Source organism: Arachis hypogaea, chromosome 18 (assembly GCF_003086295.3).
Source record: "Arachis hypogaea cultivar Tifrunner chromosome 18, arahy.Tifrunner.gnm2.J5K5, whole genome shotgun sequence".
NCBI lineage: Eukaryota > Viridiplantae > Streptophyta > Magnoliopsida > Fabales > Fabaceae > Arachis > Arachis hypogaea.
Window position 1 is genome coordinate 117,205,673 of NC_092053.1, and position 18,631 is coordinate 117,224,303.

The 18,631-nt window shown below is 40.9% G+C and overlaps 1 protein-coding gene and 1 non-coding gene across 2 annotated transcripts; both read right to left on the minus strand.

The window, feature by feature from the left end:
• Window positions 1-6,826: 6,826 nt before the first annotated feature.
• LOC140181438 (uncharacterized) lies at window positions 6,827-18,331 on the minus strand. Its single transcript, XM_072225006.1, has 2 exons — window positions 17,556-18,331; window positions 6,827-7,214 (listed from the first exon to the last, which is right to left on the minus strand). The coding sequence occupies exons 1-2, from the start codon at window positions 18,329-18,331 to the stop codon at window positions 6,827-6,829; spliced, it is 1,164 nt and encodes a 387-aa protein (XP_072081107.1).
• Window positions 11,801-11,908, minus strand: LOC112773521 (small nucleolar RNA R71). The gene has a single exon (XR_003188068.1). It is a non-coding gene; the product is annotated as a small nucleolar RNA R71 (small nucleolar RNA).
• Window positions 18,332-18,631: the final 300 nt, after the last annotated feature.

Consider the following 18,631-nt stretch of genomic DNA (forward strand, 5'->3'; position numbering starts at 1 on the left):
CTGACTTAGAGCAAGTTTATTGAGACGGGTGTGCTTACTCAAATACACATAAGAAGGGAAACTTTAAATTATGTATGCAACCACAATAATGGAGCTGAGAAATGACAAGTTACCTGGCTCACTGAGCAAATGCTGCGTTTCCTGTTGAGATCAAAGATCCAGAGAGAGAGTGATAAAAACAATCTAAAGCTCATAGCAGCCACCAAATTTTGCTCCTGAAAAGGTAACACAATTTCGGACGAAGAAAATTATTAATCCTCAACATGCATTTGGATTCAGTCTCAATGAATAAGCTAATGAAAAAACCAACCATGAACAAAAGGAGAAATGATACATATTGATATTCCTAGATATTGTAGTATAAAAATACCTAAAAACAATCAAATTTCAGTAAACTAAGTTGGCAAAGTATTCGCCTTGGTGGTGCTAAGACGCCTCAATTATGAGGTTAACTTGTAAATTACTGAAAAGCCCTCAGTTCAAACTTTATCAATTTACAATTTGATGGATGGTCAGTTTTACTTATAATTTGTTAACATTTTCATTAAACCAATTTGAGACAAAGCTAGCTAGTTCTTAATTTAATCATTTCATCATTTTTCTTTGAAATAGCTCTCAATATCTCTCTCCGGGGAGTGCAACCCCTTCTCTTTGTTTGACATTCCTTAATAAAATATTGAACCAAAACAGATTCTTTCTCTATTCCTGTTTAGCAGAGACAATAGGCTCCTTAAAAACTAGCTCAGTCTTGTTTCATACACCTAAAATTGAGACTTTCAACTTCTTAACTGAAGATTGCAGGTAAGTTTCTAGTGATCTCTTGTCATTATCAATACTACCTTGGCTTCCTTCTCAACTTTTGAAATACCCTTCTGAACAGAGCTATCATAGCTCACATAAGATCCAGGGAAAAAAGATGGGGAGGGGGAGTTTTCCCACAAAAAATCAGTTCTATAACACAGTAATGCCTTTAGACATGGAGATCAAGTAAAAGGAACAAACTTTAAAATGAAACAGAAAAACACACAAAAAAGATAAAAATGAAAAACTTATAAGAGAATGTAAGATAGGTCAAAAGCCAAGTTTTCTAGAAGAAACGGAAGCTGAAAACAGAGAAACGGAAGCTGAAAACAGAGAAATAGAAGCCAACTTATTCATTGAGAAAATTATTAACGCTGCATTTGGATTCAGTCTCACAAACAAAAATACAGAGAAAATAGACAAGCTATATATTAAATCACAGTTCACAAACCCTAAAATACCACACATCTTCATCAACAACAGCATGCATGTTATCAAATTACAGTTCACAAACCCATATTTCACAGATTAAAATTCCCAAATTAAAACCCCTAAAATCGGAACCCTAAGCCTCTGAAATTTCAGAACCAAATAGAAATCACTACATACCTATTCAATGATATGAGCACAGAGAAGATGATGATGAGAAGCACGGAGATGACGATGGTGAGAGCGGCAGCAGCGATGATGGTGAGGGCAGCGCAGCGACGATCAGTGCAAGATGGCGAAGAGGAGCGACGGTCAGTGGTGCAGCAATGTGGAGAGTGGTGAGTGCGGGCGAGTGGTGAGTAGGGGGCGACAACGGTCACTGGCGAGATTGAGAGGATTTCTTCTTGTAGTGAGAGGGTCAATGGAGAGAGTGAGAGGGTCAATGGCGAGAGCGACGGTGAGAGGGTCAATGGCGAGAGTGAAGAGAGTGAGTGGGGGGCGACGATCGATGGTGAGCTTTGGAGGCAGAGTGAAGAGGGTCAATGGATGCTGAGTGAGCTTTCGAGGGTTTACGAAAGGGGATGAAGGTGGGTGCTTTGGAGGTGATCAGTGAGATTTGGAGGGAATGACAAAAATTTTACTAAGTGTGACTTTGCTTTCAGGGAAAAGAGGAAAAAAATTCACTAAGTGTCAAATTTTTTGCTCTAGACACATTAGGCATCACTTTTAAAACGCACCCAAAACTTAATAAATAGGCTACTCTCTAAAAGCGTCCCCTTTGATACAAAAAGTGAACCTATAGATATCAACCTACGGCTACGCTTTATAAGTGATTTCTAAAATACCTAAGGCTACACTTTTTAAATGATGCCAAAATTGTGTATCTTTTTCTCATATAAAAAGGTAACACGGAGAAAAGCGTAGCCTATTCATAGAATAGGCTACGCTTTTCAAATGTAGCTTAAAAAAATGTGGCTGAATGGGTATTTTTCTTGTAGTGATATGTACATATAACAAGGATAATATATCTAAGAGTCTTGAAAGAAAAGGGGTACGACGAAAATAAAATCGAAGATACAACACTTACGAAAAACAGAATGATAAAAAACTTATACAGAAAACCAAAAGACAGATATATAAAAGTAGAATTCCAAAAAAAAGTTATATAATCAAAAGAAAGTTATACAAGCAAGGCCTTATTTTCTTTCAACACTCCTAAATATATTATTCTTGTTATATATACATATATATTTTTATTTTTAGAGGTTGTAGCGCTTCGTCACCTCTATTTTATATTCTAGATATAAAATTTTGTGTAATAAAGTATTACAAATATTTGTTTATATTCAACGTATCGTTAGATAATAAATATTAATTTAATGTTTATACTTTAATTAAAAAACATAAAAATAGTAATTTTAGGCTATTTTGATTATTTTATTTTTGGCTCCCAAATATTTCTATAATGTGATATATGTCATGCATGCACTTCTTGTTTGGAAAACAATTTCATACTTTTTATATGGTTATACGTGTAGTTTAATTAAGGTCTAGCTAGATTCGGTAAAGCTTTTTCGAAATCTTTTAAAATGCACAAGCTTCTTAATTTGTGGTTAGTAGACAAAAAAAAAAAAAAAAAATCATGCGCTTGTAATTATTGTTTTTGAAAGTTAAGAGTAGTTCTTTAGGAAGTACTTAAGGGCATGCTTTAATTTTCAAGATTAACATACATTTATTAAATTTTTTGCCCTTAATTTTCAAAATTAACATATATTTATTAAATTAAAAAGTTTAATAAATATCCAAATTTATATTTTTATTTATAGTTATTATGGTCTTTGTACGGTAGCTCGGGTATCGGACGGTTCGGGGAGGTTGTAGAGTTGGAAAGGTGCGGTTTCATCTGGTTTAAGGATGTGGGAGTGAGGTTGGAGCAGCCGACTTCACGAGCTCTTCGTGTGGAGAGGGGGTGCCACCTGCAAAGACACTCCGACGCTCTAGTCAGACAGGTATGCAGGTGAGAAAGGGATAAGATGATGTGTGTGACGTACCTTGGGCGAGGGGTAGGACCCTCCCCTTATATACCGTGTCAGAAAAGTGGGCCCATAGGAGAAGGCCTATTTCCAGGAAGTTTCCTTCTCCCCAGCTGTTATGCAACTGGCAAGGAGGGTGCGTGGTCGGGTCGCCAGACGGGCGGGTACGGTGACTTGCCCAACCGGGTCGGTAGGTCTTCGGGCCGGGTCGGTCTTCACGCCTAGCTGGGCTGGACCGTAACAATGCCCCCAATGCACCAGCAATGGTCGTGAGTGCCGTTGGTGGCGTGCTATGTTTTCTCTCGTGTGTTGTCGCCAGGTCGGCCGCTCGTGGAGAGGACATGCCTCTTGCGCGCGTGTCTGTTTGTTGTGGGGATAACTTTTCGTTGCCTCGTTCTTCGTGTCAAGCATTTAATACTTATAATGGGTTATTTCAAAATCCTGCCTGCAAAGACTGTTTTGCCCTTGCCCTTCGCACTTCTTGAGTTAGTTTTCTAATCCCCCGTCAGTTTTCGTTTTTCATTTCCACATCATTTCCTTGCTTATTCTATTTCCATCTTCTTCGTCTTCAAATTCCCTACTGTAACTTTGCATTCCTACGCCTTCGTACTTCCTTTTGAATCCCTACAATTGTCCTGGTAAGCATTCATCCCTCGCTCTTTGCTTCATGTTTATTTTATCTTCATTGTCTATGCTCCTGTACGCATGTTGCTCTTCTGATTTGACTTGCATGTTGGATGACAATAGTGTTAGGTAGGTGCATTAGGGGGTTACCATTCCAAGGTATTAGTTTTTAGGCTTTCACTTAGGATTTGCTTCGGCCATGCTTGGTTGCAGTTATTGAATAGGCTAAATGTAGTTTCTGGACTTTTTTCGAACTCCCGACCTTGTAGACTAACTGAGTGGTGCCCCCACTGTAGGTATGGCCCCACGTCACGTCACACGAGGTTCTGCCTCAAGCGCGGCTTACGACCGGTATGCCTGGGTGACTTTCGATGTAAAGGATTCCCCAAACCAAATGGGTGAAGAGGAGCTAACCGAGTTCCGCCAAGCCGAGTACTTGTGCGGCGGGACTGATGAGGAATCTAATTATGATGTTTTTGTGCCCGCCCCTCACGAACGGATATACGAACTCAACCCCCACTCCCCCCGAGTTGCCGATTGGATCTGGTTCTACAAGGCAATATTTACCTAATTGGGGGTTCGCCTTCCTTTTTCTTCTTTCCAAATGGTGCTCCTTAACCGGTGTTCCGTGGCGCCGTCGCAGTTGCATCTGAATAGTTGGTCTTCCATCCGCTGTTTTGAGATGGTGTGTGAATATTTAGAGCTGCCGGTGTCTGTCAACATTTTTCTTTATCTATTTAACCTTACGAATCCTTCCAAAGAAGGGAAAGCGAAGAAAGGGTTCATGTCCTTCCGATCTGCCTAGGGTCGGAGGATTTTTGGCTTGTTTGAGGACTCTTACCACGGGTTCAAGGACAAGTACTTCAAGGTGCGGCCAGTCAAAGGTCGCCATCCCTTCTGGCTGTCGTTGGAGGGGCAACGCCTCATCCTGACATATTGGAGTTTTGGGGCGGGGTCGAATACCTTTATCAAACAAACATACAAAGGAATGTCCTCTGTGGACAAAAAGATTGCCGATGTGTTGTTGGCTGTTTTTGGAAAAAACCATGTGAACCCCCATCTCCTTATGGGTAATCGGGAGGTCGCTAGAAATTATATTTGTAAGTAGCTTTAACTTGCATTTCTTGCGCTACTATTGCTTTGATTTGTTATGCCGATTTCACGACTAACCTGTTTCACTGTTTTGCTGTAGTGGGAATGTCTGCCGAAGTGACAGGCCTTGAGAATTTATATAATACCTTTCTGGCTGGCGACAGCGATGAGGAAATGGCTGACGAGAAATAGGAGGTTCCACCTGAAAATAATGAGAAACAGGTGGTGTCCCCTCCCCATGATGCCGAGATGTCGGACCAAAATGCTGATGAGGCGCATGCCTCTCCCGTTTATGGTGAGGCGGTTGGTCCTGGCGAGGGCTCGACATCCAACCCTCAATTCGAGGAGGATAATGTGAAGATTATCCACAACCCAAAGAGGAGGAAGTCTTCCTTCAGCCCTGAAGGAGCCCTCACTGTGATGTAGAGAAACTTTGATGCCGGGAACTTTATAGACTCCCAGTTGTTTCCTGGCACGGAGGAATATTTCCATGGCTCGGATCTCCCTGGGCAAGCGAGGTGGATGTACCATTCTCTTCTCCATGGTGCTACCATAGCCTGGAAGGCCAAGTTTGAGCTGTTTGGAATGCAGTCGGTGCAGAGGAGGCTCGAGTCCTCTATTAAGGCCAACAATCAATTTAAGGTGCAAGTTGAGACACTTCGGGAGCAACTGTCCAAAGCGAAGGAGAAGCTCAAAGCTGCAGAGGAGAAGGCCACTGTTGCTGAGGAGAAATTGAACATTTCTGATGCAGCCGTTTCCCAGCTAACCGAGTGGGAGCTGACTTTGGAGAGCCAGCTTAATGCTGCGCAGGGTCGGGTGGCTGCTTTGGAGAAAGAACGTGACGAGGCTATCTCGTCGGCTAAGACTGCTCAAGACAAAGCTGAAGAGTTTAAGAAGAAGTACAAAGAGACTGTGAAATAGGAAAAGAGCGCCATACTGATGACTGAAGAGGTCCTTAAAGCCCAGGTTAAGATCGTGGCCCCTGACTTCAACACGTCGGCAATCGGGGTCTTTAAAACCATCAAGGACGGCAAGATTGTCGATATGCCGAAGAAGTGATCTCTGAACTCTTGTATAAATTTTGTAATTTTTTGTTTTTGTAGATCTTGTCGTGTAGTTTGATGAACTTTGTTGTTGTGCATGTTGGATCTTGCAACTTGAACTGCTTTAGTAGTCGCTTGGTCGGCTTATGATCACAGTTTTTCCCCGCTTACTCGGTAGTGTATTTTCGTTCTATTTTATTACCGTTTTGTTGGTATTGGCTTGTCTCTTGCGTTTGTTTACCATTGTGTTGGTAATTTGACGAAGCCAAGTCGTGGCTTCATTATTGTTGCAGCCGTTTGTTATGGCATTAACTTAGTGGGTTTCCAGGGTGATCAGTCCCAGGGTACCGTGTCATTGCCTCGTTTAGCGTGTATCATAAGAAATTTGTTGTCGTGGGATGTATAAATGGGAAAAAGTAAATTTAGCAAGTGAACATTAATCGGCAATTGAACAAGTCTATTGCAATGATAAGTATTTAACATAAGTAAATTATTTGATGATAAAGCGAAATCCGGGTCTTACTGAGCTGGTCAGGTCACCTATTTGGCATGTTTGGACTAAGAATAAAATCTTCTTAAGTTACCCGCGTTTCACGTTCTCGGGACTTTCTTGCTGTCGAGTCTTTCCAATTTGTAGGCGCCCTTACCAATCACCTCTTTGACCCTGTAAGGGCCTTCCCAGTTAGCCGTAAGCTTACCTTCCCCCTGAGTCGGCATCCCGATGTCGTTGTGCCGTAGGACCAGGTCATTTTGTTTGAATTCTCTCCTGAGTACTTTGGCATTGTAGCGCAGGGTCATTCTTTGCTACAGCGCTGCTTCCGACAAATGGGCCATCTCTCTCACCTCGTCTACTAGGTCTTTATCTACCGCTTCCTCTACTCCTCCCAGAAGCAATCGCGGGCTCAGATCGCTGACCTCTATGGGTATCATAGCATCCACCCCGTATGTCAGGCGGAATTGGGTTTCCCCTGTGGACGATTGCTGGGTTGTGCGGTAGGACCAGAGGACGGTGGCGAGTTTATCAGCCCATGCTCCCTTTTTCTTATCAAGCCGCTTTTTGAGGCCTAGTAAGATGACCTTATTCGCGGCCTCAACTTGGCCGTTTGTCTGGGGGTGTTCCACAGACGAGAAATTTTGCTTTATGCCCAAACCGGCGAGGAACTCTACGAACTTCTTATCAGTGAACTGCGTCCTGTTATCAGAGATAACGACCTCAGGGATGCCGAATCAAGTTACCACTTGTCTCCACATGAACTTCCGACAATTGGATGAGGATATGCTGGCTAGTGGCTCAGCCTCTATCCACTTGGTATAGTAGTCGATAGCAACTATAAGGTACTTGACCTGCCCTGGACCGACCGAGAAGGGTCCCAGGAGGTCGACTCCCCAATGTGAGAAAGGTTGGAAAGACGTCAATAGGCTTAGCTCAGTTGCCGGCACCCTGTGGAAATTGGTGTTTGATGAGCGGATAATTTATACGCTTTTTGGCATTGTTTTTAGTATGTTTTTAGTAGGATCTAGTTACTTTTAGGGATGTTTTCATTAGTTTTTATGTTAAATTCACATTTCTGGACTTTACTCTGAGTTTGTGTTTTTTTCTGTGATTTCAGGTATTTTCTGGCTGAAATTGAGGGACTTGAGCAGAAATCAGATTCAGAGGTTGAAAAAGAACTGCTGATGCTGTTGGATTCTGACCTCCCTGCACTCAAAGTGGATTTTCTGGAGCTACAGAACTCAAAATGGTGCGCTTCCAATTGCGTTGGAAAGTAGACATCCAGGGCTTTCCAGCAATATATAATAGTCCATACTTTGGCCAAGAATTGATGACGTAAACTGGCGTTCAACGCCAGCCTTCTGCCCAAATCTGGCGTCCAGCGCCAGATAAGGATCCAAAACCAGAGTTGAACGCCCAAACTGGCACAGAAACTGGCGTTCAACTCCACAAATGGCCTCTGCACGTGTAACACTCAAGCCCAAGCCCAAGCACACACCAAGTGGGCCCCAAAAGTGGATTTATGCATCAATTACTTACTCATGTAAACCCTAGTGACTAGTTTATTATAAATAGGACCTCTTACTATTGTATTAGGCATCCTGGATCGTATTTTGATCCTGTGATCTCGTTTAGGGGGCTGGCCATCTCGGCCATGCCTGAACCTTCACTTATGTATTTTCATACGGTAGAGTTTCTACACTCCATAGATTAAGGTGTGGAGCTCTGCTGTTCCTCAAAGATTAATGCAAAGTACTACTGTTTTCTATTCAATTCTTCTTATTTCGCTTCTAAGATATCCATTCGCACCCAAGAACGTGATGAAGGTGATGATTATGTGTGACGCTCATCATCCTTCTCCCTTATGAACGCGTGCCTGACAAACACTTCTGTTCTACACGAAATAAGCTAGAATGAGTATCTCTTAGATCTCCTAACCAGAATCTTCGTGGCGTAAGCTAGAATGATGGCGGCATTCAAGAGAATCCGGAAAGTCTAAACCTTGTCTGTGGTATTCCGAGTAGGATTCAATGATTGAATGACTGTGACGAGCTCCTAACTCGCGATTGCAGGGCGTTAGTGACATACGCAAAAGGATAGTAAATCCTATTCCAGCATGATCGAGAACCGACAGATGAATAGCCGTGCCGTGACAGGGTGCGTGAGCATATTATTCACTGAGAGGATAAGATGAAGCCATTGACAAGGGTGATGCCTCCAGACGATTAGCCGTGCCGTGACAGGGCATTGGATCATTTTCCCGAGAGATGACCGAAAGTAGCCATTGACAGTGGTGATGTATCACAGAAAGCCAGCCATGGAAAGGAGTAAGACTGACTGGATAAAGATAGCAGGAAAGCAGAGGTTCAGAGGAACGAAAAGCATCTCCATTCGCTTATCTGAAAATCCTACCAATGAATTACATAAGTATCTCTATCCCTCTTTTATTAATTAATATTCGAAAACATCATTATCACTTTATATCTGCCTGACTGAGATTTACAAGGTGACCATAGCTTGCTTCATACCAACAATCTCCGTGGGATTCGACCCTTACTCACGTAAGGTATTACTTGGACGACCCAGTGCACTTGCTGGTTAGTTGTACGGAGTTGTGTCCACACATAGAGCCACAATGAAGATTCAATACAATTATATATTGTTAATCTCACACAAGTACAAAGAACAGGACAACACAATTTCGTGCACCAAGTTTTTGGCGCCGTTGCCGGGGATTGTTTGAGTTTGGACAACTGACGGTTCATCTTGTTGCTCAGATTAGGTAATTTTATTTTTATTTTATTTTCAAAAATTTTTCAAAAAAAAATATTTCTAAAATTTTCTCATCTGTTTTCGAAAAAAAAATAAAAATGTTTTCAAAAATAAATTATTCTATGGCTTCAAAATTTTTAAGAATGAATTCTAGTGTTTCATGAAATATGTTGAATCATATCTGGCTGTAAAGCCATACCCAAACTACTTTGGGATTGGTATTCAACTAATCACTCCAGCCCATGTAATTATATGTTGCAGCCTGGCTGGCTGTAAAGCCATGTCTAAATTCATTTGGACTGAGGCTTGCAATTGGTTATCAAGAGCAAGCTAGTTGGAGCTAATCCACCTGCTACTGTTCCTGATCTACCCGCTGTTGATCCACGATCACCTGCTGAAGCTTGGTTGGCCATTGGCCATGTCTAGTGTTTTGGACTGAAGCTTTCATTGAAAGCTTGGCTGGCTAGTGAGCCATGTCTAATTCCTGGACTGAAGCTTTAGACTAACATGGCAAGATTCCTGGAATTCATATTAAAAATTTTGGAATCCTTATTTTTCCTTTTTATTTTCGAAAAATATAAAATAAAAATCCAAAAAAATTAGAAAATCATAAAAATCAAAAATATTTTCTGTTTCTTGTTTGAGTCTTGAGTCACGTTATAAGTTTGGTGTCACTTGCATATGCATCTTGCATTTTTCGAAAATTTCATGCATTCATAGTGTTCTTCATGATCTTCAAGTTGTTCTTGGTAAGTCTTCTTGTTTGATCTTGATGATTTTTTGTTTTGTGTCTTTTCATGTTTATCATATGCATTCTTGAAATTCTTAGTGTTTAAGCATTAAAGAATTCTAAGTTTGGTGTCTTGCATGTTTTCTTTGCATTAAAAAAATTTTTCAAAAATATGTTCTTGATGTTCATCATGATCTTCATAGTGTTCTTGGTGTTCATCTTGACATTCATAGCATTCTTGCATGCATTCATTGTTTTGATCTAAAAATTTCATGCATTGCATAATTTTCATGTTTTTCATAAAAATTTCAAAAATCAAAAAAATATCTTTCCCTTTTTCTCTCATCAAATTCGAAAATTTGAGTTGACTTTTTCAAAAAATTTTAAAATCAAAGTTGTTTCTTATGAGTCAAATCAAATTTTCAATTTGAAAATCTTATCTTTTTCAAAAATCAAATCTTTTTCAAAATTATTAGTTATTTTCGAAAATTCCAAAAAAAATATTTTTCAAAAATCTTTTTCTTATTTTTATCACAAATTTTCGAAAATAACATAATCAATTAATGTTTTGATTCAAAAAATTTGAAGTTTGTTACTTGCTTGTTAAGAAAGATTCAAATTTTAAGTTCTAGAATCATATCTTGTGATTTCTTATGAATCAAGTCATTAATTGAGATTTTAAAAATCAAATCTTTTTCAAAACTAATCCTATCATATCTTTTCAAAATATCTTCTTATCTTATCTTTTTCAAAAATATCTTTTCAAAATATCTTTTCTAACTTCCTAACTTCTTATCTTTTCAAAAATTTGTTTCAACTAACTAACTAACTTTTTGTTTGTTTCTTAACTTTTTCAAAACCACCTAACTAACTCTCTCTCTCTCAATTTTCGAAAATATCTTCCATCTTTTTCAAAAATTTCTTTTTAATTAACTAATTATTTTTATTTTTTATTTTTGAATTCAAAAATTTTCGAAAAATACTAACTAATTTTCAAAAAACCAATTTTCCAAAATCACTAACTCTTTTTCAAAATAATTTTCGAAAATTATTCCTCCCCCATCTCATTCTATTTATTCATTCATGTCCTAACATCTCATCTCACATTCCAATCCTCACAGTTGTGTTTCTTCCTTTACATCACATCCTCTATCTCCCCCTCTTCTTCTACTTACAAAGGGATCCCTATACTGTGGTATAAAGGATCTCTATTATTATTATCATTTTTCTGGCCATTCTTCCTTGTCATATGAGCAGGAGCAAGGATAAGAACATTCTTGTGGAAGCAGATCCAGAACCTGAAAGAACTCTGAAGAGAAAATTGAGAGAAGCTAAAATACAACAATCCAGAGATAACCTTTCAGAAATTTTCGAACAGGCAGAGGAGATGGCAGGCGAAAATAATAATAATGAAAGGAGGATGCTTGGTGACTTTACTGCACTTAATTCCAATTTACATGGAAGAAGCATCTCCATTCCTGCCATTGGAGCAAACAACTTTGAGCTGAAACCTTAATTAGTTTCTCTGATGCAGCAGAACTGCAAGTTTCATGGACTTCCATCTGAAGATCCTTTTCAGTTCTTAACTGAATTCTTGCAGATATGTGATACTGTTAAGACTAATGGAATAGATCCTGAAGTCTACAGGCTCATGCTTTTCCCCTTTGCTGTAAGAGACAGAGCTAGATTATGGTTGGATTCTCAACCCAAAGACAGCCTGAACTCTTGGGATAAGCTGGTCACGGCTTTCTTAGCCAAGTACTTTCCTCCTCAAAAGCTGAGCAAGCTTAGAGATGATGTTCAAACCTTCAGACAGAAAGAAGGTGAATCTCTCTATGAAGCTTGGGAAAGATACAAACAGTTGACCAAAAAGTGTCCTTCTGACATGCTTTCAGAATGGACCATCCTGGATATATTCTATGATGGTTTATCTGAGCTATCAAAGATGTCACTGGACACTTCTGCAGGTGGATCCATTCACCTAAAGAAAACGCCTGCAGAAGCTCAAGAACTCATTGACATGGTTGCTAATAACCAGTTCATGTACACTTCTGAAAGGAATCCTGTGAGTAATGGGACACCTATGAAGAAGGGAGTTCTTGAAGTTGATACTCTGAATGCCATATTGGCTCAGAATAAAATATTGACTCAGCAAGTCAATATGATCTCTCAGAGTCTGAATGGAATGCAAGCTGCATCCAACAGTACTCAAGAGGCATCTTCTGAAGAAGAAGCCTATGATCCTGAGAACCCTGCAATAGCAGAGGTAAATTACTTAGGTGAACCTTATGGAAACACCTATAACTCAACATGGAGAAATCATTCAAATTTCTCATGGAAGGATCAAAAGCCTCAACAAGGCTTTAATAATGGTGGAAGAAACAGGTTTAGCAATAGCAAGCCTTTTCCATCATCAACTCAGCAACAGACAGAGAACTCTGAACAAAATGCTTCTAATTTAGCAAATCTAGTCTCTGATCTATCTAAGGCCACTGTAAGTTTCATGAATGAAACAAGGTCTTCCATTAGAAATTTGGAAGCACAAGTGGGCCAGTTGAGTAAAAGGATCACTGAAATCCCTCCTAGTACTCTCCCAAGCAATACAGAAGAGAACCCAAAAGGAGAGTGCAAGGCCATTGACATAAGTGCCATGGCCGAACCTATGAGGAGAGGAGAGGACGTGAATCCCAAGGAGGAAGACCTCCTGGGACGTCCAGTGATCAATAAGGAGCTTCCCTCTGGGGAATCAAAGGACTCTGAGGCTCATCTAGAGACCATAGAGATTCCATTGAACCTCCTTATGCCCTTCATGAGCTCTGATGAGTATTCCTCTTCTGAAGAGAATGAGGATGTCACTGAAGAGCAAACTGCCAAGTTTCTTGGTGCAATCATGAAGCTGAATGCCAAATTATTTGGCATTGATGCTTGGGAAGTTGAACCTCCCTTGTTCATCAATGAACTAAGTGATCTGGATCAACTGACATTGCCTCAGAAGAGACAGGATCCTGGAAAGTTCATAATACCTTGTACCATAGGCACCATGATCTTTAAGGCTCTGTGTGACCTTGGTTCAGGAATAAACCTCATGCCCCTCTCTGTAATAGAGAAACTGGGAATCTATGGGGTGCAAGCTGCTAAAATCTCACTGGAGATGGCAGACAGCTCAAGAAGACAGGCTTATGGACAAGTAGAAGATGTATTAGTAAAGGTTGAGGGCCTTTACATACCTACTGATTTCATAGTCCTGGATACTGGAAAGGAAGAGGATGAATCCATCATCCTAGGAAGACCTTTCCTGGCCACAGCAAGAGCTGTGATTGATGTTGACAGAGGTGAAATAGTCCTTCAATGGAATGAGAACTCCCTTGTATTCAAAACTCAAGGGTCTCCCTCTGCAACCATGGAGAGGAAGCAGAAAAAGCTTCTCTCCAAGCAGAGTCAACCAGAGCCCCCACAGTCAAACTCTAAGTTTGGTGTTGGGAGGCCACAACCAAACTCTAAGTTTGGTGTTGAACTCCCATATCCAAACTCTAAGTTTGGTGTTGGAGAGTCTCAACAAAGCTCTGCACATCTGTGAGGCTCCATGAGAGCCCACTGTCAAGCTATTGACATTAAAGAAGCGCTTGTTGGGAGGCAACCCAATGTTTATCTAATTCTTATTTTTATTGTTTTTCATATTTTCTTAGGTTCATGATCATGTGGAGTCACAAAATAAATATAAAAATTGAAAACGGAATCAAAAACAGCAGAAGAAAAATCACACCCTGGAGGAGCATCTGTCTGGCGTTCAAACGCCAGAACAGAGCATAGTTCTGGCAGTGAACGCCCAGAATGGGGGCATCCTGGCGTTCAACGCCAGAAAAGACAGCAAAGGGGCGTTGAACGCCCAAAATAGGCACCAACCTGGCGCTGAACGCCCAGAGTTGTGTGCAAGGGCATTTTACATGCCTAAATTGGTGCAGGGATGTAAATGCCTTGACACCTCAGGATCTGTGGACCCCACAGGATCATCTCAGGATCTGTGGACCCCACAGTATCCCCACCTACCTCATCATCTCTCTTCCCATTCATGATCATCCCTTCTACTTTCCATTTACCACTCACATCCATACACCCACTACCTTCAAAATTCAAGATCTCTCTCTCACCCAATCCCACCCATATGGCCGAATACACATTCCCATCCATCTCCTCCATATATCCTTCTTATTCTTCTTTTCTTTCTTCTTTTGCTCGAGGGCGAGCAACATTCTAAGTTTGGTGTGGTAAAAGCATAGCTTTTTTGTTTTTTTTCCATAACCATTGATGGCACCTAAGGCCAGAGAAACCTCTAGAAAGAGGAAAGGGAAGACAAAAGCTTCCATCAAGGGTCTATAACTCAGTGGTAGAACATTTGACTGCAAATCAAGAGATCCCTGAGATACCTCAGGGGATACATTTTCTTCCACACAATTATTGGAAGCAACTAAGGGTGGAACATCAAGAGCACTCCATCATCCTTCATGAAATCAAAGAAGATCTAAAAGCAATGAAGGAGGAGCAGCAAAGACAAGGAAGAGACATAGAAGAGCTCAAGGACATCACTAAGGTGGATTCATTCCTTGTTCTTATTTTCTCTGTTTTTCGTTTTCTATGATATGTGCTTATCTATGTTTGTGCCTCCATTACATGATCATTAGTAGTTAGTAACTTTGTCTTAAAGATATGAATGTCCTATGAATCCATCACCTCTCTTAAATGAAAAATGTTTTAATTCAAAAGAACAAGAATTACATGAGTTTCGAATTTATCCTTGAACTTAGTTTAATTATATTGATGTGGTGACAATGCTTCTTGTTTTCTGAATGTATGCTTGAACAGTGCATATGTCTTTTTAAAGTTGTTGTTTAAGAATGTTAAATATGTTGGCTCTTGAAAGAATGATGACTAGGAGACATGTTATTTGATAATCTGAAAAATCATAAAAATGATTCTTGAAGCAAGAAAAAGCAGCAAAGAGCAAAGCTTGCAGAAAAAAAAAAGAGAAAAAAAAGGGGGCGAAAAAAAAAATAGAAAAAAAAATAGAAAGAAAAAGAAAAAGCAAGCAGAAAAAGCCAATAACCCTTAAAACCAAAAGGCAAGGGCAAATAAAAAGGATCCCAAGGCTTTGAGCATCAGTGGATAGGAGGGCCTAAAGGAATAAAATCCTGGTCTAAGCGGCTAAACCAAGCTGTCCCTAACCATGTGCTTGTGGCGTGTAGGTGTCAAGTGAAAACTTGAGACTGAGTGGTTAAAGTCAAGGTCCAAAGCAAAAGAAGAGTGTGCTTAAGAACCCTGGACACCTCTAAATTGGGGACTTTAGCAAAGCTGAGTCACAATCTGAAAAGGTTCACCCAATTATGTGTCTGTGGCATTTATGTATCCGGTAGTAATACTGGAAAACAAAGTGCTTAGCGCCACGGCCAAGACTCATAAAATAGCTGTGTTCAAGAATCATCATACTGAACTAGGAGAATCAATAACACTATCTGAACTCTGAGTTCCTATAGATGCCAATCATTCTGAACCTCAATGGATAAAGTGAGATGCCAAAACTATTCAAGAGGCAAAAAGCTATAAGTCCCGCTCATATGATTGAAACTATGTTTCATTGATAGTTTGGAATTTATAGTATATTCTCTTCTTTTTATCCTATTTGATTTTCAGTTGCTTGGGGACAAGCAACAATTTAAGTTTGGTGTTGTGATGAGCGGATAATTTATACGCTTTTTGGCATTGTTTTTAGTATGTTTTTAGTAGGATCTAGTTACTTTTAGGGATGTTTTCATTAGTTTTTATGTTAAATTCACATTTCTGGACTTTACTATGAGTTTGTGTGTTTTTCTGTGATTTCAGGTATTTTCTGGCTGAAATTGAGGGACTTGAGCAGAAATCAGATTCAGAGGTTGAAAAAAGACTGCTGATGCTGTTGGATTCTGACCTCCCTGCACTCAAAGTGGATTTTCTGGAGCTACAGAACTCAAAATGGAGCGCTTCCAATTGCGTTGGAAAGTAGACATCCAGGCTTTCCAGCAATATATAATAGTCCATACTTTGGCCAAGAATTGACGACGTAAACTGGCGTTCAACGCCAGCCTTCTGCCCAAATCTGGCGTCCAGCGCCAGATAAGGATCCAAAACCAGAGTTGAACGCCCAAACTGGCACAGAAACTGGCGTTCAACTCCACAAATGGCCTCTACACGTGTAACACTCAAGCCCAAGCCCAAGCACACACCAAGTGGGCCCCAGAAGTGGATTTATGCATCAATTACTTACTCATGTAAACCCTAGTGACTAGTTTATTATAAATAGGACCTCTTACTATTGTATTAGGCATCCTGGATCGTATTTTGATCCTGTGATCTTGTTTAGGGGCTGGCCATCTCGGCCATGCCTGAACCTTCACTTATGTATTTTCATACGGTAGAGTTTCTACACTCCATAGATTAAGGTGTGGAGCTCTGCTGTTCCTCAAAGATTAATGCAAAGTACTACTGTTTTCTATTCAATTCTTCTTATTTCGCTTCTAAGATATCCATTCGCACCCAAGAACGTGATGAAGGTGATGATTATGTGTGACGCTCATCATCCTTCTCCCTTATGAACGTGTGCCTGACAAACACTTATGTTCTACACGAAATAAGCTAGAATGAGTATCTCTTAGATCTCCTAACCAGAATCTTCGTGGCGTAAGCTAGAATGATGGCGGCATTCAAGAGAATCCGGAAAGTCTAAACCTTGTCTGTGGTATTCCGAGTAGGATTCAATGATTGAATGACTGTGACGAGCTCCTAACTCGCGATTGCAGGGCGTTAGTGACATACGCAAAAGGATAGTAAATCCTATTCCAGCATGATCGAGAACCGACAGATGAATAGCCGTGCCGTGACAGGGTGCGTGAGCATATTATTCACTGAGAGGATAAGATGAAGCCATTGACAAGGGTGATGCGTCCAGACGATTAGCCATGCCGTGACAGGGCATTGGATCATTTTCCCGAGAGATGACCGAAAGTAGCCATTGACAGTGGTGATGTATCACAGAAAGCCAACCATGGAAAGGAGTAAGACTGACTGGATGAAGATAGCAGGAAAGCAGAGGTTCAGAGGAACGAAAAGCATCTCCATTCGCTTATCTGAAAATCCTACCAATGAATTACATAAGTATCTCTATCCCTCTTTTATTAATTAATATTCGAAAACATCATTATCACTTTATATCTGCCTGACTGAGATTTACAAGGTGACCATAGCTTGCTTCATACCAACAATCTCCGTGGGATTCGACCCTTACTCACGTAAGGTATTACTTGGACGACCCAGTGCACTTGCTGGTTAGTTGTACGGAGTTGTGTCCACACATAGAGCCACAATGAGGATTCAATACAATTATATATTGTTAATCTCACACAAGTACAAAGAACTGGACAACACAATTTCGTGCACCAGTGTTCTCTTGGCACTTGACGCATTTTCTTACGAATTCTCTGGAGACCTTCATCATCAATGGCCAGTAATACCCTGCTCTAATGAGCTTTCTTGCTAAAGCTTTGCCCCCGATGTGGTGACCACAGCACCCCTCGTGGACCTCTCTAAGCACATAGTCTGTTTGATCGGGATGCAGGCATTTCAATAAAGGTTGGCTGATCCCTTTTTTAAACAACTGGCCCTGTATGATTGCATACTTGGCCGCTTCCCGCCTTATCGTTTTGGCCAGCTTGTCGTCGCTGGGGAGCCTCGCCTTCTCCAGAAAATCAACGATCGGGTCCATCCAAGAGGGTTCTGATTGAGTCAGTTGCAAGACCACAGCTGGTTCCTTAACTAAACCCTGAATGAGAGACTGGTTACCTGCCCCTGGTTTTGTGCTTGCTAGCTTGGACAGGAGGTCTACCCGTGTGTTCTTTTCTCTTGAAACGTGTTGGATCGTGACCTCCTCGAATTGTTTGCTCAACTCTTTGACCTTCTCCAGATACTTCTGTAACAGTGGATCTCTGGCTTGGTAGGTCCCATTGACCTGAGAGGTAACGACCTGCGAGTCACTGCATACCTCTATCCTTGTGGCCCCGACCTCCCTAGCCAGGATTAAGCCGCCCAGAAGGGCCTCGTACTCCGATTGGTTGTTTGACACCGGAAACTCGAACTTGATCAATTGTTCATATATGACCTCGGCTGGGCTTTCCAAGATGATTCCGGCTCCTCCGAACGTTTGGATGGAAGCCCCGTCTACGTGGAGCTTCCATCGTATGCTCGTCGCCTCGGTTGGGTCTCCCGTTACTTCTTCCAAGAAATCGGCCATGGCCTGCGCTTTAATCGCATGCCTGGGTTCATATTGCAAGTCATACTAGGATAGCTCGATATCCTAAGTCATCATTCTTCCCGCTAAGTCGGGTTTCTGGAGTACTTGGCGGATTCCCTGGTCGGTCCTCACGACCACTTGATGACCCTAGAAGTATTGTCGTAATCTACGGGAAGAGGTCAGGAGCGCAAGTGCCAACTTCTCTAATTTGCTGTATCTCAATTTTGCCCCTTGCAGTGCTTTGCTCACAAAGTAAATTGGCTGTTGGATCTTTCCTTCTTCTCGCACTAACACTGCTGC

Coding starts and splice junctions, on each gene's coding strand:
- LOC140181438 (XM_072225006.1), bottom strand. CDS start 18,331: ATGGCCGATTTCTTGGAAGAAGTAACGGGAGACCCAACCGAGGCGACG. Junction 7,215..17,555: donor AGAAAGCTCATTAGAGCAGG/GTATTACTGGCC, acceptor CTCTGATAACAG/GACGCAGTTCACTGATAAGA.